General features: G+C 36.1%; 1 protein-coding gene across 2 annotated transcripts in view; it reads right to left on the bottom strand.

Moving 5' to 3' along the window:
* The window catches only part of BRIP1 (BRCA1 interacting protein C-terminal helicase 1), a 112,729-nt gene that overhangs the window by 19,033 nt on the left and 70,719 nt on the right, over positions 1-22,977 (bottom strand). For both annotated transcript variants that reach the window (XM_036033594.1, XM_036033595.1), the window contains one exon: positions 22,052-22,173. In XM_036033594.1, coding sequence (XP_035889487.1) covers positions 22,052-22,173 — 122 coding nt within the window. The remainder of the gene's footprint in view (positions 1-22,051; positions 22,174-22,977) is intronic.

Here is a 22,977-nt window from a genome sequence, read left to right as displayed (position 1 = left end):
AATGAAAAAAGGACTTATATTTTAAGCAGCTCTCAAGAATACTACAGAGTTAACTATGCCTTAAAGCTTAAAAAAGAAAACTAAATAAAAAATAATGCTGTAAGACATTAAAAATACAACATTTAAAGTAGAAAACTGATATAATGGGAAGACATTTTTGGTAGCTTAAAGAAACACTCTATTCGGTTCAATATTTACAGTTTGGGCTGTGTGTAAGGCATCTGTGAAAGGCACTGGATATACAAAGATAAGTTAAAGATATTTTCTGCCTACTAAGAGTTTACAAAGATCAGGAAAAGATATGAGTATAAATGGCCACCAAGTAAATATTGGTGTTAAAATATTAACTTGGTTACAGTACACAGAAGTAAGAGGAGCTGAGGAATGATGAGACCCTATGAATCTGGTGCAAGAGTAGACAGAGGGCCCTTCCTGGAAAGGCAAAAGGAATGAAAAAGAGGCCCAGTCTGTAACACTGTGGAGCTACAGAATTTAAGTGACAAAGTAGATGTGGGGCTTATTGAAGAGAGAAAAGATAAAAAATTACTCCAAAGCTTCCAGTCACTGAGAGAAGCAATCCAGAAATCCACTAAGAGAAGACAAGAATAGAAGTTCAAGGGAGAAGATAATTTGGATTAATCTGTGTTAAAGGAATAATTTATAAACCAAGAACATAAATTGACAATGAGCAAGCTAAACAGAAAGTCAAAATTAAAAAGTTTCAAAACAAAGATCTTATTAATAATAAATGATAAATAATATATATTGAGTTCCTATAATGTTCCATGCGCAGTGCAGTGCTTACTACATATTACCTCATTAAATCCTCACAACAATGAAAAGATAGATGTTACTACCCCATTTTACAGTTTAGAAAAATAAGGTTTAAAAGACTAAGTAGCATGGTGAATGTCACCCAGACTGTAAGGTGTAGAGCTGGGATTTTAATCTAGGTCTGCCTATCTCTGCAGCTTGTTCTCTTAAAACTGAAAATTCTAGAGTCAACACACTAAATTGCTTCGTTGAGTAATCTGAAGTAGTCAGTTCTGTTAGGCTTATTTTTTTGTATTTGAAAATGGGATGAGCCCTGGCTGGTGTGGGTCAGTGGACTGAGTGCCGGCCTATGAACCGAAGGGTCACCAGTTCCATTCCCGGTCAGGGCACATGCCTGGGTTGCAGGCCAGGACCCCAGTAGGGGGCACGTGAGAGGTGATCACACACTGATATTTCTCTCCCGCGCCTTCTCCCTCCTTCCCCTTTCCAAAATAAAGAAATAAATAAAAAATTTTTTAAAAATGAGATGAGTAAGAAAATCTAATTACAATAAAATAAAAAATAGTTCTCAAATTCAATGACCAATAACAGTTAGTATATAAACTCAAAGAAATTGACTATAATTCCTAGCAACTAGTTAATCCAATGAGAAGCAGCATGAATTGCCACTTTCAGTTTAGCTTTTAAAGATTCCCCTATGCAGTTTCCTGGACAAGCATATTTTGTAGTATAAGCCTAATTAAAGTTATGAGAAATTTTGTTGGAAAAAATTTTGGACTTTGAAGATAAGTGAACTTATTGTTTTAAGAAGTTGCATAACTACTCAAGAAAAACAGTCTTCTGAAATCTATAATACTAATAACCTTTATACACAAAGGGCATGCTTTAGGAGAGAAAGCAGCAGAGTACACTTCTAACAAGTAACTTTCAAATTGGTAGGAAAGAAATTTTATTATACCCACTCACAAGAACCTGTCACATTTCCAAATTAAAACTTTATAACTAGAATATAAAGAAAATTAACCTTTATTTGTGTCATAAACTTTTTAAAAGCAATATAAATAGTAAATAAAATAGTAAATAATCTTCTAAAAATATTTTAGAAAATATGCTTTAAAAATTCTTCCCAACTGGGAAAAATAAACATTTCCTACCCGTCTCTCAAAATCTAACTAAGCAGTTTCTCTATATTCTATAAGAGTATTCCTCCACTTCTCTTAACCTGGCAATTATCCTTTGTCATATGTAATAACTTGAGGATTTTCAAAATTCCCTAAACCATATTCAGACAAATACCTTCTAATACTCACTGTGCCCAATGACAACAGTTGCTCTAGGGAAGTATTAGTTATAAATAAAATAGACATGATGTAGCAACTATTAGATTAAATAAACAAAATTATATTATCTTTTCTTGGTCTCTTGTTTTTCATTAAAATGAATCAACTTATACCTGGCTGGCGTGGCTCAGTGGATTGAGCACGGGCTGGGAACCAAAGTGTCCCAGGTTCGATTCCCAGCCAGGGTACATGCCTGGGTTGCAGGCCATAACCCCCAGCAACCGCACATTGATGTCTCTCTCTCAATCTCTCTCTCTCTCTCACCCCCCATCCCTTCCCTCCCTAAAAATAAATAAATAAAATCTTTAAAAAAAAATGAATCAACTTATATATAAATATATCACATCAATTTCTTATAAATTTTCAAATACTCTTTAAAATCCAAATGGTAAGGAGTAAATGAGGTCCTGGTCAAGATGTGGGCACAGGCAAACACGGCTCACCTACTCACACAACCACAGCAAAAATTACAACTAAACTACAAAATAACTATCACCCAGACTTGTAAGCAAATAAATAACTTATATGCATAACCATGGACATAAACTAAGGGGTGGATTGCTGGAGGGAATGGGGGTACTGGGTTGAGGGGGACAAAGAGGGAAAAATTGGGACAACTGTAATAGCATAATCAACAAAATATATTTAAAAAATAAAATCCAAATGGCTTTAAAAATACTACCAATATTTTACCTATTGAAATTAATTTAGGTGAGAAGAAGAAAGCTTTTGAAAGTAAATATATATAAAGGTTAACTTTGAAATACTTTTTATTATTCAAGAAACTGATTTTAAAAAATTAACAAATTATCATTGGGGGAATACATCTAATCAGGGAAAAAGCAAAACTAAGGGTCTGGGAAAGTAGGGAGCCAGCATACCTCCTTTCACTCAGGAAGCATGAAAACCACTGCCCATTTTAAAATGACATAAAGCATACGTGAAAAAGCCAGTTTCTCCTGCCAGCAAATAGCCTAAATGTTAAGTAAACCAAAGGCTGGAAGGGATTAGTTGAAATGTCAAAGACAACCTTTTACTTTTACCTGCTCATCCTTATAAACTCATTCTCATCCCTCAGGCATGCTTTCCAAACAAATAGTTTCAATGTGCAGCAGCAAAAGGCCGATGGCAAGCTCTGCCATCTTGTAACTGTCAAAGAGATTAGTCTTTGATCTATTTGGGAGGTCATGTCCACATTCACATTAGCTGTGCAGTCCAACGATATTATACCTGTTGACCAATGCTTCTTAAATGCCTAATGAGGCAGACAGTTTAAAGTATTGGAAGTTAACTGTGAATGTTTTTTTCTAAGTTTTGGCAGAAAGTAAACATCATAAACTGAGCAAGTGTGGTTTAGAAAAATGATCTTTTAGACCAGTTAACATTACTTTTCAAATACATTTTATAAGGCTTTCCCAAAATAGAAAGCTATATTTAATTGTACTCTCTGGAAGAGATTTAAACCAGTTGGTGCCCACCCATCCCCAATAAATTAGTGTATGTGTAATTTTGGAGGAGTTTGTGAACAGCAGAGAGACAGCAAATTATTTTATCAGAGGTTGCAAACTGACGGGCCAAAGTTTGTTTTGCAAGGCCCTTACTGTAGCTTAAAATAATTTGAACTGTTTGCCAACCCTCAATTAGCTCATTCATTTAAATAATCTGTTTAACTTCCATAGTGGCTTCAGTTTTGCAACCTATTGATTCAGATGTTGCATTAATTCATAAAATACTTTTTTTCATAACTGGAGTTCAAAGTTCACACAAAATAAAAAAATACTCTTAATGTGGTAGATTCTAGACAACTGAAAATATTTCTGCATCAAAAGCTAACCTGATATAAGTAGAGATGAGATCCTGAATAGCAAAAAGAGATGAAGCAATACTGAAGTGGTATTCAGAGAATTACGTAAAAGTACCCATATAGCATATAGGCAGGAGTTATATGGTTTTGAATTCTGATTTTACCATTACATTACAATATACGTGAGATCAAACAATATGCTCCTGAAGTCCCTCAATGACTCAGTTTTACTGGAGACAGTATAAGTAGTATACTACTGATAGTAGTAGTACATATGAAATAACCAAAAACATTATATTATATACGTCAACAAGAAACTGAAATCACGATTTTGAATATTAGATTTTTTCAACATAGTCAAACCCGACAGTATTGGGCTTAAATAGCTCTCTTCAAGAGTAGCCTTTTATAAATTTTATAAGTAGCTTCTGAAGAAATAAAGGGTGTGATACACATAGTTGGAACTATAAATGCACCTCTTCACTTTACTACTGCCTCATATCCCAATTCATATAAATATGCATTATTATTTCAGTAATAAATGCCTCCCTAAAAGCAATCAATATAGGCAGAATACATATTTTTTCTTGTATGTCAGCTCTACCACAAGAGTTCAAGCCTCAAAATAAGACTAAGAACAAATAATCAGCTAAACTTAGTAATTAAAAATATTAAGAAAACTTTGCTTCAGAAAAATAAACACATTTGTCTAGCAAACACTCAAGAAGAATAGTTTTATCCTGAGCCAAGATACAGAACCTAAAATATAAACATTTATAGCAAACCAAGTCTGGAAGACAGAGACTGTGCATTAGAGGCATTTACCGCTCCATAGCCTCACAGTGTAAACACTTTTATCAGGGTATCACAATATAAATTCCAATGGTTAGAGTTCTAACTCAGCATAAGATCTTGTATGTGAAATAATTTAGCTAGATAAAAGGAATATAACTGGTTTTATTTCATCTGGCACATTTTCAAGATTTCTGAAACACCAAGTTAACCAAATATAGTATACATTTTTTTAAATGGGGAAAAATGGGTTTCTGCCAAGAGTTAAGAAGCCAGGCTCCCTTTTAGATTTATTTTTTTTTTTTTTAAAAAAGGCACAGTAGAAATGGTTTTCAATTGTTATGTACTTTCCTTGTTATGTTAGGAATTGACCAAAATAATCTACCAAGAAATAAAAATCAAGAAATAGTAACAGACATAGTAACAGTAATATAACTTAACTCACATATACTTTCGGCTGCTTTGAATAAAATTTTTTTTGCAGAAAAGTCTGTATTAAACTTTGTATTATAAATTGTCAGTAATGAAAAAAATAGCCTAAAATTTTCAAATACAAGAAAAAGAGCCAAATATATCCCCCTTAAATAGGCATCTCTTGTTTTCAACATACATACAGGGTGGGGCCAAAGCAGATTTATGGTTGTGAGACATGAAACACAACAGAGCTACTGTAAAAATCATCATCTGCATGTCTTTTTCCGCACGAACAACTGTAACCCTACTTTTGCCCCTCCCTGTATGTATTGAACATATTCAGCCTCACCTGGTTATAATTTAACTACTACCCAGAATAGTTTAGTAACACTTAAACAATCTTAAATAAATGCTATAGATAACAATAATGCAAAATCAGCATTAGATTTCATTTTTTTAACCATAAAAACAATTTGTCAAGATAAGAAAAGAACACAGGGATAAAAAAAAAAAACAGAAATTAGTATGTTTCTATTAAAAGGTAAAAAAAAGACAGTTAATGCTTTAAGACATGCAAAAAACCTTAATTTTAATATGCTTATTCTATAGAGGGCTAAATTTAAAAAATCTTAAAAAGAGTAATAGGCTTTGTGGCAATTTAGTTGGGCTATCTATAATAAAATATTGTCTAAATAAATCTGAAAATGCTTAAATTATCTACCATCTGAAAATGCCATATGTACATATATGTCCCCTCTTAGTCTATAGCCCAGGGGTGTCAAACTCATTTTCACCAGGGGTCACATCAGCCTCATGATTGCCTTCAAAGGCCCGAATGTAATTTCAGCTCCTTAACAGTTAAGGAGTAGTTAGTTACATTTATACAGTCCTAAAATTATGCCAGCCCTTTGAAGGCAACCACCAGGCTGGTGCGGCCTCTGGTGAAACTCAGTTTGACACCCCTGCTCTAGCCCATTTTAAGGGAAGGAGGTATAATGAAAAAAGCACATGGCATAGAGACAAGGCTTTGAAGCTTAGTAATTGTCTGACCTTGAACAAATCACAATACCCCTGATTTAGCTTCTTTTCTCCATTTATTCCTCTGTAAATGAAAGAAAACACTCCTGCCAAGCTTATCTCATAGAGTTGGTTGAAGAAATAAATGACAATGGACATGAAACAGTAAAGCATCATATATTAGAGGTAAGTGGGGAGTCATTATTTATCCCCCATTTCTAAAACCCACTGTAGGTTTGGGTGGGCTCTACATTGTGTCATCATGTGTTGCTGCATATATGGGGGGCAAAAATTTATAGTTGTAAGTATGTGAAACAGAGTTTATTCTTGTATCATTATTTATCAACTGCATTTATTTGTATTACAAATATAAACCTACTTTGCTCACCCTTGTATCTGAAAAAAAAATGATAGAGGCAATGTAGGCCATCTAGCCAGTGCTAGCCATCCACTTCAGGCTGTTCACCTCAAATTAGGGTTTTATCATTTGTATGAACTCTCTCTGAAACTGTTTAACCTACGTTACTCTCTATATAGACACATTATTTTAGGTGACTTATAAAGTAAGTTTCTTCGGCTTATGGAGTGGCTACTTTTTTGCCAAGTATCAATGAAAGGACATATGTATACTAGCAGGATACACAGAATTCAGTATTCAGTTTTGAGACACTTTTTTCTAAATGACTTCTGCAATTGATCTTATTTTTTCTGAGAAATTGTAACACTGGCACTCTTTAATATCCTTCATAATGTTTTTTAAAGATTTTATTTGTTGATTTTTAGATAGAGGGGAAGGGAAGGAGAAAGAGTGGGAGAGAAACATCAATGTGTGGTTGTCTCTCATGCACCCCCCACAGGGGACCTGGCCGCAACCCAGGCATGTGCCCTGACCAGGAATCGAACCAGCGACCCTTTGGTTCACAGGTCGGTGCTCAATCCACTGAGCCATACCAGTCAGGGCTCCTTCATGGTATTTTTTTTATCACTTTGCAACCTATGAGCTGTATTTAAAGCAGAACTATATAAAATATGTAAGTGGTGTGATCTATAGAATGAGTACACGATTGGTCCTCTATTAGTCTAAGTATGATTCATATGTTATAATCTAAAGCTTCCTCTGTTAAAGTCATGAGACTTTTAACATTATGAGAGCCAAATAACTATGAATAAACCCTTTTAGCAAAAAAAAAAAAAAAAAAAACCCACATAATGAAATATTATCTTACATAACAGAGCAAGTTGAGGCTGTAAATGGAAACCTAGGCTCTTAAAGGAATGAACCAATATTAAAAGGCTTTGTTAGTGCTGCATTCAGCAAGTGACAGAGACCTCCACCTTCTCCTCCATAACCAACCCTAGAGGATGGCAAGATCCCTCACGGAAGAAGCTTGCGGACGCTAGAAGATGCAGTAAGTACTGTGCCTTGAGGAGGTTGCACACAACCTTGGAGGCAATGGCAGGCATAGACAGTGGAAGATAACCCTAGTGAGAGGAAGCTCAGATTCAGATTTACATGATTACATTAAATGCTATGACATTTAAAAATGAACATAAGGAAGAGAAAGTATACAAGTAAAAAAAAGATTACATGAATACTTGAAATACACTTAAAACTTTAAAATTCTGTTTATCATCTCCATGGCCCAACAAATGAGACATCTTGCCATCTACATTTTTATTAATACATTCGAACTTATCTTTCAAACATAAATATGCCTTTTAAAAAAATATCACTTTCTAACTTAACAATATTGTTACAAATGTTTGATTCAGAGCTTCACAAATGTAAATGTAGAAATAAAGAATATAGGATCATAATACTTTAAAATACTTGATCTTAGAAAGTAATGAAAAATTCTGGTTTCAGGGAGGCCAAAAAAAAAAAAAAGGGCATTTCTTCTTCCCTTGTCTCTTAAAAACTAACCCAAAATTAAAAGACAAATGAGAAAGCGAAATACAGTCTCCATCTTCAATTAAACCAAGGGACATCTGTAACCTCAAACCCCTCTATGTGAACGTGAAAAGCAGATGGGCAAATGGTAAATGACAAAGAAGGGAGGTAACAGGTCAAACTGAAGTAGCCACAGAACTATTGATGGGAAATAAGCCAGTTAGGCCAGCAGGAGTCCAGAGAGAGTCAGGAAATAGATGCACAGGGAAACCTTTGGGAGATGTATACTACACAGATGAAACAGTAAACAAAAATCGGAAGAAGATCTGAGACCCAAGAAACTTGGGATCTAACACAGAAGACACGCAAATCAAGACCCTCGGACGACAGCCAAGGGCAAACCTCGGGATGCTGGCAGTTAAGTGGGCTGAAAGAGCGACTTACTTAGTCCTGACTGAAGGAGGGGATCAGGAGGGACTGAAGGAGGGATTGAAGAAGGGATGCCTTCAGGAGGAAAAGAAGAACTGACCTGCTATCTGTCAGGTCTGATAATAAAATTACATTGAGAGGCATTGCACAGATTTACTAAAGGAAGACAGAAGACTTATTTAAAGATTTTTTGTAAAAAAGGGAAAAACATAAAAAAATCCAAGAAAAGAAAGCAATCATTTGACTATAGTGAACAATATTTTCATAGTTATCATAATGTATGTTGGTTATAAATTTAATACAAACTTTTGATATCATTATCTGGGAGTATAAAAAAAGAGAAAGGTAAAGTAAGATAAATTCTTATCGCATATAGGAAGGAAATAAAGTCTAAACCAGATTAAATAAAGATAAAATATGGAGGTAAAAATACCAGATGAAATAGGTAAAAGAAGTAAAAGTCACTGCCCCTCAGAAGCAGGGGCTGGGGATGGGGTAGAAGCTGAGGGCTGTTGCTATAAGAAGCCATCTGCTGTATTCAGTATAAATTAGGCCCTTAGGAAAAGCTTTATTGGACTTCTTTCAACTTGATAAAAATAATTTTAAAAAATTATTCATTTTAATTCATGACACGCACTTGTATATCTTACTATACAGCAATGGTGTTAAACCAGAAGATGCTGGCATGGCAAGGTCTAAAGACATTTTTTGTTGTCACAGCTGGTGGAAGAAGGGTTTGCTACTGGCATCTAAACATCCCACCACACCCAGGATACCACTCACAGCAAAGAATTATCCTGACCAAAGTGTCATTAGTGCCAAGCTTGAAAAACCCTGCTATAAAGTAATTTTAGGCAACAAATTTGGAAATTTTGATGTGATAGAGAAATAAGTTGTGCAGCTTATTATATTCCCGGGCACCTCGGAGCTATTTGGCCTACAGTCAGAAAGCAGAAACCAAACTCATTCCCAAGGCATCAAAACTTTACTCTCTGTGGAAAGCAAGAAAGCCACGTTAGAAACACCAGGCAGTGATGTCTAATACAGCTTATGTTCTCTGAGACCCTGAAATTTTACAGTTGGAAAAAATATCTAATGACACACTCACTTGAAGTCCATCTGCATATCTACACCCTCAAGAGTGGCCTTTAAGGGGATCTAAGTAAATATATTAAAATCTACTACAACCAAAATTCTACTCTGGAAAGAAAAATTAAAGTTATTTCAAGAGAAGTTTAAAAACAAATCTACTGCTTCTCTTGAATCAGTGCTGCTGATTATGGCCCGGGCCAGCGGAAGTAGTTAAGTGTCAAACAACCTTACAAGCCCCAAGGTGGTCATTTCACTTTTAAGGCCTTCCACCTATTACGAGAGCAAAAATGAAATACAAAGGTCAACAAAGTTCTTGTTCTCTCTCCAAAAATAAATAAAGAAATAAAAAGAACACAAGAACATAACTGCAGAATTTTTCAAAAACAAGTTTTTGTTGGTTTCATGACTTTTTTTCCTAATAAAATACAATGACATGAGTATTGAGAGAAAAAGAAAGGCTATTAACCAAACTTTTAAAATTTTGTTAACTTTTAAAAATTTTTATTTTTCAGTGACAGTTTACATTCAATACTATTTTGTTATTTAGTTTCAGGTGTACAGCATAGCAGTTAGACAATCATATCCTTTACAAAGCAGTCCCCCCAATATTTCCAGCACCCACTGACACCATACACACTTATGATGATATTACGGACTATATTCCCTACGCTGTACTTTATATTTTGTACCTACCAATTTGTACTTCTAATCATTTTACCTTTTTCACCTAGTCCCCCAACCTCCCTCCCTTCTGGCAACCATCAGTCTGTGAGTCTGTTTCAATTTTGTTTGTTCATTGATTTTGTCCTTTAGATTCCACATATAAGTTAAAGCATATGGTGTTTGTCTAAAGTTTTGTGATTTTAAGTGCTTCCTCCCCTGATCCCAAAACATTCCTTTAAGATATATGGGATTTTTAAAAAATTTATAAATTAAAAATATCTCAGCAATTCATCCATTTATTTTATTTTTATGTTTGTTTTTCAGGAGGGATAGGAACAAAGGATTTAGTTATTCTCATTTTTCACTTTAAAAGAATATTACAAATTATCAACCTAGATGGCATACTTAGATTTAAATAATATTTAATTTTAGAATTTCAAAATGTACTTAGAACCTGATTTAATCATACTTTTGGCCAAACTATTATTATTATTATTATTATTATTATTACTATTTTATCCTCACTTGAGGGCATGCTTATTGGTTTTAGAGACAGGGCAAGAGAGGCAGAGACAGAGAGAAAGATGTGACACCGATGTGAGAGGAACATCAATCAGTTGCCTGGCTGCCTCTCCTACACACCCCGACCAGGGACCAAACCCAGAGCCTGGGCATGTGCCCTGACCAGGAACTGAGCCTGCCACCTTTTTTCGGTTTATAGGCCAACGCGCCAAACAACTGAGCCACACTGGCAAGGGCCCAAACTATCTTTTTAAAAATAAAGCTAAGAAAAGAAAGTTTTCTGAGAAAGAAAAGAAGGTTTAAATAACTGAAGATAAACTCATTCTAGACCTTCAGAGGCAACAGGTTTTTCTTTCATATCTGTGATTTGGCCTAAGTGTTTCCAACAACTTCAACAGCAAATTGCTGGACTCACAAATGTCGGAGTTCAGTGTTGTGGCCCTTTAAGTTTATGTGCACAGCCGTCCATTCCCCTGGAGCCACATGTTATTATCCAGGCAGGTTTCTGTATCAGATGCTACACTGTAACAAGAACTCCGCTACACTCTGCCTCAGGCTCTATTCCTGGATCTGGTTCCCCATAATTTATGATAAAAATCTCAAATCCTTAAAATGACATACAGGGGCCCTAAATGACTTGACTTAATACCTCTCTCAACCTCTATTCCCATGTCACCCTCCCCAAACTCATTCTCAACCTCAGCTTCTTTCAGTCCTTGGAAACTGCTATCCTCCTTCACACCGTAGGGCCTTAGCATATGCTGTTCTCTCGGTTGAAAACACTCTTATCCATTCTTTGCAAGCATATAACTCCTAGCCTTCTTCCCACTGTCAGCTGAAATATCACTTCCTCAGGAAGTCTTTCTTATCCCCCCAAAAGAGGACAGGATCCTGTTATACACCCCCAGAGTTCCTGTGGCTTTCTCTTACAGCTTTCATCACAACTGTAAGTAACTGTTTCTTCTTAAACGTTGGTGTTCATATTCTTCACCAGATTGTAAGCTCCATGAGACAAGGGGCTATAACCTGTGTAGTGCATCACTATGTCACCAAAGTCTATTAAGTTACCGGTAGTCTAGCCAGATATTCAGAAAATAGTTGCTTAAGAATAGTTAAGATTATTCTAAATAATTTTAATAATCTGTATAGGCTTGTAATCTGGCCTTTGATGATGAGGCCATTCCACTTCATCAAATGTTTGTATGTTTGAATCTCAATGTACACAAGATTCATATCTTATCCTTCTGGCTCCTCCATCTATTTTAGGAAAATCTGTAAATGTAAATGAATATTTGGATGGAAAGTGAAAGGTGTTGCTCAACCTCACCTTCCCTAAGCAACTGAACACCCAGATTATAACCCACCAAAACATTCTGTTAAATGTTTGAGTCCTTTACTAAATGATAGATATCAAAGACTTCCAGCCAAGATGGAGGTGTAGGAAGATACACTTTGCCTCCTTGCACAACCAAAAGGAGGACGACAAATTTAAAAAACAAAAAATAACCAGAAGTGCCAGAAAGTAAAACTGTATGGAAGTCCAACAGCTGAGGAGTTAAAGAAGAAACATTCATTCAGACTGGTAGGATGGGTGGAGACAGGCAGCCAGGATGGAGAGGATACCCAGCAAGGCAGCAGCTGGAGGACTGGGAGGGCTAGCTACTGGTGCTCCCACATCTGCGTGCAGATAAACCGGGAGGAACAACTGGGGAGCCAGACAGACCACGCAATCCAGGGTTCCAGTGCAGGGAAATAAAGCCTCAAAACCTCTGGCTGTAAAAATATGTGGAGGTTGTGGTGGCAGGAGAAACTCCCAGCCTCACAAGAGAGTTTCTTAGAGAGACTCACAGGGTCCTAGAATGTACACAAGCTCACCCACCTGGAATCAGCACCAGAAGGGCCCAATTCACTTGTGGGTAGCAGGGGAAGTGACTGAAAGCCAGGAGAGAACCAGCAAGCAGCATTGTTCCATCTCGGACCCCTCCCCCACATAAAGCTCTACAACACAGCAAAGTGGGTTGCTGTGCCCTGGCAAATACCTAAGGTTCCGCCCCTTACAATGAAACAGACACACTGAGACAAAGAAATATGGCCTAAATGAAAGAACAGATCAAAGCTCCACCCAAAAAAAAAACCCTAAGCAATGAAGAGATAGCCAGCCTATCAGATGCAGAGTTCAAAACACTGGTAATCAGGATGCTCACAGAAATGGCTGAGTATGGTTGCAAAATAGAGGGAAAAGTAAAGGCTATGCAAACTGAAGTAAAGCAAAATGTACAAGGAACCAACAGTGAAGGGAAGGGAGCTGGACTCAAATCAACAATATGGAGCAGAAGGAAGAAATAAACATTCAACAGAACAGAATGAATAAACAAGAATTCAAAAAATGAGAAGAGGCTTAGGAACCTCTGGGACAACCTTAAATGTTCCAACATCTGAATCATAGGGGTGCCAGAAGGAGAAGTGGAAGAGTAAGAAATTGAAAACTTATTTAAAAAAATCATGGAGAACTTCCCCAGTCTGGTTAAGGAAATAGATTTCCAGGAAGTCCAGGAAGCTCAGAGAGTCCCAAAGAAGTTGGACCCAAGGAAGCACACACCAAGGCACAACATAATTACATTACCCAAGCTTAAAAATAAGGAGATCTTAAAAGCAGCAAGAGAAAAGGAGACAGTTACCTACAAAGGAGTTCCTATAAGACTTTCAGCTGATTTCTGAAAAGAAACCTTGCAAGCTAAAAGGAGCTGGAAAGAAATATTTGAAGTTATGAACGGCAAGGACTTAATCCAAGATTACTCTATCCAGCAAAGCTTTCATTTAGAATGGAAGGGCAGATAAAGTGCTTCCCAGATAAGGTCAAGTTAAAGGAGTTCATCACCCCCAAGGCCTTACTATATGAAATATAAAAGGAACTTATCTAAGAAAAAGATGATAAAAAATATGAACAGTAAAATGACAATAAATTCACAACTATCAACAACTGAACCAAAAAACCCCCCAAAACCCCAAAACAAAAAACTAAGCAAACAATTAGAACAGGAATGGAATCACAGAAATGGAGACCATATGGAGGGTTATCAGCTGAGAGAGGGTGGGGGGAAGGGGAAAAGGTACAGGGAATAAGAAGCATAAATGGTAGGTACAAAATAGACAGAGGGAGGTTAAGAATAGTATAGGAAATGGAGAAGCCAAAGAACTTACACGTACGACCCATGGACGAACTAAGGGGTGGGACGGGAATGCTGATGGGAAGGGGGTGCAGGGCAGAGGGTAATAAAGGGGAGAAAACATGGGACAACTGTAATAGCATAATCAATAAAATATATTTAAAAGTATTAAAAAATTATACATATCACTAATACAGAGATAGCATCTTATTTTTGCACCTACTATACTTAGTACAAATTAAGCACTTAGTAAAACTCCTTTAAACAAATAAAAAAATTAATCCTAAAACACTCAAGATTATTAACACAATTGTGAAAGTGGTTCAAAAGAAATACATAAACTTACTCAAAATTATTAGAGATTCTGTTTTTGAAATCATTCGTTTTGATATACCATAGCCCCTTGCATCCCTGCCTTCACTCACCTACTGGTGAATATTTACACTGCTGTAAATGCAACCAGAAAGATGAGCAATATCACCCTCTTTAAAATGAAATGCTGGATTTAAGAATTCTAATACTGACATCATCTAATAATATTCTGACACTAGAAAGCACTGGTTTAATGTGCACTCTCTTTTATCAATGATGTTAACCTTTGGGGCAAGCAAAGGCCTTTTTCTGAGGTTTATAAAAACCCAAGAATTCATGGAAGGCTATAAATTAATGTGTTTGTTATAAAGTCAATCACTAGTTTAACAGAACTAAAATAGATGCCTATAGTTTCAATCATGAATGTAATTTTTCAAAATTAAAATAATATACTCAAATAATAGTTCAGTACCTTTAGAGCTAAGAGGTTTTCTTAAAAAAAGAATTCATAATGGTTACTATATGTCAATACTAAGACAACTAATCAGATCACTATCTGAATTTTAAATAGTTTCTAAATAAAATTATTTTGGTAACTCAATATACTATATTATTAAAGAAATATAGTACAAAAATATGAAATTATTTACCTTAATAAATTATTTTAATAATTTAAGTGTTCTTCAGATATTGAATATTACCATCTAATTTTATTAAATCAATTATAGTATTTAAAATTATAGTATATCATTTCAATTATAAAAATCAAACAAAATTTAGCCATATTCCATGGTTTCATAATTTTTTCCTCAGAAAAGTAAAGGCACAATACCCATAAAGGGAGAATATTTCTCTGTGTTCCTAAACTAAACTATGCCAAGAAATACAAATAAAATGCTATTTTTGAAATCTAAGTATTGTACTTTATAATGCCTCATAAATTATGGCCATGCTACCAATTTGAGATGTGTACGTCTGAATTATAAAGTTGAAGGCTTTTGTAGTTTTCAAATCATACTAATTGGCTACAGGATTTGCTTTAGATATCCACTAAAAGGGAAACCTTGTTATACTGTGACTTAATTATATTGAAAGAAAAAAACTTTTCTTTTAGTTATACTTTTCCACTAGCATCTGATCATATAAAATCCTTGGTTCACTCTTCTGCCCCTCAAATACTTTGGCTTAGTACATAGAAAGTTTTCTTTTTAATTATCACATGATTAAGCATATCCTTATAGAATGACCAGGCGCATCTGGAAAAGGTGGATGTGAAAAAAATCCTCACAGGGAAAGTTAGCTTAATGCTTGCCCTTCAGAGTGGCCCATTATCAACATTTCATAGTGGGTTTCTTTATTTCAGGTCCCTGAGGTACGTGCAATAAATTATGACTTGAACTAAACAAGTCACACTTGGCTCCAAAATGAAATTTTCCTACCTCTACTTTCTAGTCCCCAAGGTGGGAAGAGGAAATCCTGGTCACAGCCAAAGAAGTCATATTTTTGGCTCTAACATACATTTTCCTGCTTCTCTAAAAGCCAAACTCCGCAATTGAGACTACAAAAGTCTTAAGTTAGTACTTTAAACTGTACTTTAATTTTTACTTCCATAATCTGTGCCTCAAATTTAAGAAAAAATTTTAGTATCATAAAATTAACGTCACTGCCTTCTTTTCCCCACTCAAATCACTTTTCCAACTCAGACACTAATCTTAACCATTCAAAACAAGAATTCAGTGCTCGCTTCAGCACCACATATACTGAAATTAGAATGACCAGAATCAATGAAATTAAGAACAATGGCCAGAGGGGAGGGGGGAGGGGTCAGTGGGGAGAAGGGTTTTCAGAAACTACTATAAAAGACTCCTGGACAAATCCAAGGGGGAGGGTGGAAGCGAGGGAAGAAGGTGGGTTTGGAGAGAGTGGGGAGAAAATACAAACAACTGTAATTGAACAACAATAAAATAATTTAAAGAAAAAGAATAAGATCATCAATCTTAAAAAAAAAAGAATGATACAGAGAAGATTAGCCCCTGTGGAAAGATGACACGTAAAAGAAGAATTCCAATGAAACAAGAAAATAATGTAGAAATAGATTGTTTCATTTTTATAAGATAGAATGTTTAAGGTTTGTACTTACAAATAACTTCTACTTATTCTTGCATGACAGACTGAATATTAATGCAGAAGGAGACAATAAATCCTAATCTGTGGCCCACTAATTTCAGGCACTGTGATAGTTTTGGAAAAGCCATTTACGGAAATCATTTAATTCACCATCCCATTTTACAGAAGACAAGACAAACCCAGAGAGTCGTGAGTTCTTGCATAACCCTCTCACCTTGAGTGAGAGAAGAATCTGTGACTTGCTTCGAGGGTGATGGACAGTCATTCCCTTGGTTAGGTTATATTATACAGAGAAGGTACAGGGAAGTTACTCTTGTGATTAAGTTATGTGGCTCCATTTTAATAGGCTGGAGCTAGAGAATCACTTGTTGACCCTGAAGAAATAACCTACTATGCTGTGAGAGGGTCTGGGAGAAGGCCCTATGGCAAGGAACTCTGAGTAGCCTCTAAAACATAAGAGCAGTCCTGGCTGGATCAGCCAAACCACCTTAAGGAACTGCATCCTGCCGACATCCTGAATGAGCCTGGCAGGAGACCCCAAGACCCAGATGAGACCGCAGCCCAGCCAACACCTTGGCTGCAGCTTTGTGGGACCCTGAGCAGAGGATCCAGCTAAGCCAAGCCCAGACTCCTAACCCATGGAAACTGTGACGTAAGAAATGTGCACTGTTTTAAGCCAATTTGTTTGTGGTAATTTATAACACAGCAATAGAAAACTCATATAAAATTGAGTGAAAGCCAGTATAATCAATATAAGATACCCCCTGTATTTATTATGTTCTACTATGCATTATACTGAGTGCAAATGCTATTGGGATTGAGCATTTCCCTTCTGAGGCTCCTTTAATGATTTACGATTATAACAATGCACTGTATTGCCTCATTATGTCATATTAATATTTACTTCTGTCCTCATTATCATCACCTAATCATGATTACTACCATTATTATGCCTTCATGAAGTGCCTAGGTATAAAGGGTTGTTGTTTTTTAACAATATCAAGTAAAACAAACAAAACCAAATACTATTTTAAGAACATATTAAATGTATATTTAACTTTTACTTAATATATTCAATATATATTTAATACTTAAATATAATACACTTAAACATATAAACATGTATATTTGAGACTTAAATAATAAACTTATATTTAATCATTAATTAAACCAACATTTATTGAACACTCATTATATTCCAAGGCAGTATTTTAACTACAGAAATGCAAAGATGTTTAAGAAATTGTCAAAACTTCACGGGACACCATCTAACAGATTATAAAACAAACCTGTAAACACTAAAATACAGTATAATGAAGGCAGTGCAGAATGTGCTTGAAGAAGTAATAAAAGACACTGGTAAACAAGTAAATATAAAATCTAGTGGTTTTGTTTTATAACTCTCCTTTTTTTCCTATATGATTTTAAAAGGCAAATGCATAAAACAATACGTATAAATTCCACTTATGAGCATACAATGGAATAAGATGCAATCTATGATAATAACAATATAAAAAAGGTACAGAGGTTAAAATATTACTTGTAATCCCTAAGGTAACACTTAAAAAAATTAAAATATATGCTAAAGGAAAGAAGGGAATCAAAACAGAAACAACAAAAATCAACTTACTACAAATAAAGGTCGGGGGGCAATAATGAAGGAATTAAGGAACAAAAGCACACAGGACACTTAGAAAAACAAATAGCTAAATGCAGAAGTCAGTCTTTCCTTATCAGAAATTACCTTAAACGCTCCAAATGAAAGGTGGAGATTGGCATAATTAATTATGAAAACATGATATAACTAAATGATGTCTACAAGAGTTGAAAGGAATAAGAATGTTGGACACACATCTTATGTCACAGACAAAAGTTTACTCAAAATAGATCAAATATCTAAATTTGCTACAGCATGGATGGACCTAAAGAGTATTATGCTAAGTGAAATAAGCCAGTCAGAGAAAGACAAATACCGTATGATTTCACTTACATGTGGTATCTCATGAACAAAATAAACTAACAAACAAAACAGAAACAAACTCGTAGATACAGAGAACAGGCTGCCCCCTGCCAGAGAGGAGCAGGGTTGGAGGGCTGGGTGGGAAGGTGAAGGGAGTGAGCAAACAAACAAACAAAACCTTCCTAGACACAGACAACAGTGCGGGGATTACCAGAGGGAAAGGGGGTGAGGGAGGTAGACGAGGGTGAAGGGGGATAAATGGTGATGGAAGGAGACTTGACTTCGGGTGGTGAACACAGTATACTACATACAGATGATGTGTTATAGAACTGTACACTTGAAACCTATGTAATTTTATTAACCAATGTCACATCAATTTAAATAAATAAATAAATTTAAGAGCTAAGACTATATGAAACTCCTCAAAAAAAAAAAACATTAGGGGCAAATCTGCATGATCTTGAATTTGGCAATGGTTTTCTAAATATGACACCAAAAGCACAAACAACAACAAAAAAATAAATAAAGTAAACTTCATTAAAATTTCAGACCTTTAGCCCTGGCTGGTGTGGCTCAGTGGACTGAGACCGGCCTGTGAACCAAAGGGTTTGATTCCCAGTCAGGGCACATGCCTGGGTTATGGGCCAGGTCCCCAGTAGGGGGCACATGAGAGACAACCACACACTGATGTTTCTCTCCTTCTCTTTCTTCCTCCCTTCCCCTCTCTAGAAATAAATAAAATCTTTTAAAATTTCAGATCTTTATATGTGTTTTATAGCCCACTGTAGTATACAAATAAATATTTTCAGTAACTTGGTTGGTCATGCATGAATTTTAAGAAACCATTCATAATGATGCTCTAATTTACTTCAGGTATTAGATATTTCAGGCGTTAACTTCTATATTCTGGTCAATTCCAAATTTCTATTAAGAAGGAAAAAAGGACTTCCTAATTATTAGAAAAAATGCATACCTACACTGGTAAAGGTTATAAACATTAGTCTTTTGGATGGATGTCTTACAAATATCCTTTAGTTATTAAAAAAATACATGCCAGGATATTTTGAAAGTCTTAATTCTAAATCTTTTGCCAAGTGTGGTGGAGAATTACTACCCCACCCCACCACCCTCATGTTCCTGATTTTGGCTTGGGCATAGGTGACATGCTTTGGGCAAAGGTTAGTAAATGTGCAAGTTCTTATACAGTCAAGTCTGCCCTCTTGTATCTCTGCCATTGCAACAACATGTTCTGGCTAGTCTGCTGGTCCATGAAGGATGAGATACATATGAAGAACAGACCTTACCCAGGTGAATCCAATCTAAAACGGTCAAACCACAGCAGGGTAACAAAACCCAGCCGAAATTACCAAACTGCCCAGCCACACCCAGCCTAGATCATCTACTGCCCAAGCACCCCCGAGCCTTAGACATGCATCTCCTAGTAAATGGTTGTTGTTTTAAGTCATAGAGTTCTAAAATTATTTGCTACATAAGAACTGATAACAAGAAATACACTTGCCTTACATCTGGTATTGCCAGTAAAGAATTTCTCTTATCTGTCCCTTGTCCCTGCAACCTGGACTACTTTTGGGTCTGTCCTATTTGGCCCTTTCAGGAACCACAGGGAATACTAGGCAAACTAGGTAAACCTCTTTAGAACAGCCCTCCTCCTCCCAACCCAGACCTCACTGAATCTTCTTCTGTTGTTTTGCACAATTGGGATGCAGTTAGGTAGAACTAGGACACGCAGGAAGATTACTGAGGAATGTCAGAGCAGGCTACTGGGTGTCATTTTTTTTTTTGTATGACTGAATGACATGCTGCCTGGGAAGAACTTATCATGAGGAAGTAAAGTGTTAAAAACCCAAGACTGGCATAACAACAATGCCCAGAATCACAGCTGTTGGGAGAGAGGGTAGAGAAACTAGGAGGTAAATGTAATGTTTTTTCTTCACAAGTAGCATTTTATTTAAGTATCTAGAAAGAATAACATAATAAATGTCTATATTCTCCCCATATTTTCTTTTTTATTATTTTTTTAATTTCTATTGAATTTTTGGGGGTGACATTGGTTAATAAAATTACATAGTATTCAGGTGTACAATTCTATAATACATCCTCTGTATATTATATTGTGTGTTTACCCTTTTCTTGAAGCTTGCTTTTTACTAAAATAAACAAGCATTATAGAAAAAGCTAAAGTCCGTTTGGTAACTACCCTCGACAGCATTTCTCTTGTTCTCTATTATAATCACTATTAAACTCATAGTCACTATTATGAGTTTAAAATGAATCCCTTCAGGTCTTGTTACTTTGTACTTAGTACAAGCTAGTAGTATTCACTATAAAGTTATCTTCTTTTCCCCACTTTCAAGAACTCATGTATAGGTCCAAAAAAAGAAAAGATTCAAGCCCAAATTGGAAGAGTTAATTTTAGAGGGGAAACCGTATTTAAGACATTGGGAGAATGTGTGGTTCAGAAAAAAGGAGAAAGGAGTTCTTTCCACTCTAACAAAGCAGCATCAGTGTAATAAGCTAGGGCCGAGGTACAAAATAAGACAAAAGAGACAGTACCACTGCCAACAGCAGTGCCATCAGCAGCATGCAGCTGGGCTGTAGCACTAAGACTGTTGACGGTGAACACAAAAGCTCTCGTGTGGGCGTCAGCTGTTTCATCAGCAGCGACAGCCAGAGGCAGCACTGGCCACTTTAGAACTGGAACCCGGGCGTGGCCATCAGCATTCTCAATGGTAGCGCTGGTAGCTGCAGAAAGGTGCTGGAAGCCACAAGTGACTATAGGCTGAAAGGATTATACACCCCTTGAAGACTTTCGGAAATTTTGAGGAGGTACAGAGGTTAGGAAAGAGTAGGGACTAACCAGAGAAACACTGATTATTATTGTTAATATTAGAGAATTCAAAGTGTCTAGTAAAATATTAACAATAAAGATAACTGCTTATAGAAAGTAAACAAAAATCCTCCCTGATGGAAGATAGTATCATCTTTGGCTTCAAATTATTGCTACAAATAATTTTTCAACTATAATGTTTAGCAAACAATCAGTGATAATGAAGCAAAACTCCTGTTTCTGGCCAAGACCAGAATAAATGGCTTGGGAATACCCTCCCACTGTAATTAACTGTAAAACTGGACACAATAGATAAAGCAACAACTTCCAGGGGCCAGGCACCAGGCAGCAGGGGACTAATCTCAGAGATAAGGGAAATCCATTAGGTGAGCTCCGTGATTCCCAGCTCTCTTCCTGAGTGAAATGTCCTGACAAAGTACCGAACACTGAGGAGTAAGCAGCATACAGGGTCCTGCTGAGCTGAAGTGAAAGAGAGAAGAATTTGGAGAAGCTAACTGGAGAGAAGGCAGCTGGATAGGAAAAGGGCCCCACAACTCTGGGGACCCATGTGAGTCTGTGAGTAAGAGCTTCACAGAACACATCGCTGGGCTCTGCCTCCATCATTTCTGATTCAGCAGGTCTGGATGGAGCCTGAAAATACGCATTTCTATCAAGTGCCTAAGTGATGCTGATGTTCCTGACCTGGAGCCACACTTTGAAAACAGCTCTTGCTGAACAAAAGACAGTATAAGTTAAAAATATTAAACCTTTCTCACTCATTGAGTCAACACAGAATTACAATAAAATGTCTGAAGATACAAGAAAATGATATAACTAACTTTATGCAAAATCAACAGCTTCTATGATAAGTAAAATTTCTAAAGACTCTGACGGCCTACCTGAAGATCTTTCACATTTGGAAAAGGAATTCCTATGGTTATGACAGCGCGGGCATTGTCGTCTGAGAAATCCAGCCCCTCACTCACTTTCCCACGGCAAACCGCTACCAGGAGGGCTCCATCTTAAGCAACAAAATATAACATTTTTCAAAGCACGCTCAAAATTCTCCCAAATTGCTTATTGTTGTCATTTGGAAAAGCTGTGATTTTAAGTAATCATAGTAGCAAACTTAAAAGAATCAAAATTAAGACTATTATGAGATAGAGTGTAAAAAGTTCAATATCTTTAAATGACAAGGAATACAAAATTACACTTAGGTACAATGTGGCAGGAACCCCACCTTACAAGCTGTGTATCACCCAGAAACTTAAACAGTAAAATCACATAAGAGCAGCAACTTGCACATGAACTGAGCAGTTGTGAACCAACCGTTTTACCTTTAAAAACTGAAATTGTAATCATTACCATTACCACCAGCATGCAAAGTTCTCAGAACTATTTAAATTACTCTTAATTCGTACAATATATCATACTGAGTCAATATTATATTGAAAACTATGTAAAATACACACAGAACACTCTATTATACAGGGATATTGACAATCATGTTATAAGATCTTTACGATCTTGCATTGTTCATAAATTATTACTATTAGTCCTTCCTGTCAACCTCCTTGTGGACATTCTCTAACTTTGATATTGAGTCTTCAGTTATGTTTTGAAAACTTGAGTTCACTTTATGTAACAGAATATAAGCAGGGCTCACTGGCTAGTAAGATGCTTGAATTTATGCATGCTCTCTCTGCCTTCTTTCGCAACACATCGTAGGTAATATAGGGAAGACTATAGAATAATAGCTGAATATCTGCCCAAGTGTAAACATTTATAGATGAAAACATTATAGCTCCAAATAAAGAATTTCTTT

This window comes from Phyllostomus discolor, chromosome 8 (genome assembly GCF_004126475.2).
Source record: "Phyllostomus discolor isolate MPI-MPIP mPhyDis1 chromosome 8, mPhyDis1.pri.v3, whole genome shotgun sequence".
Classification (NCBI taxonomy): Eukaryota; Metazoa; Chordata; class Mammalia; order Chiroptera; family Phyllostomidae; genus Phyllostomus; species Phyllostomus discolor.
This window is presented reverse-complemented; position numbering and strand designations above follow the sequence as displayed.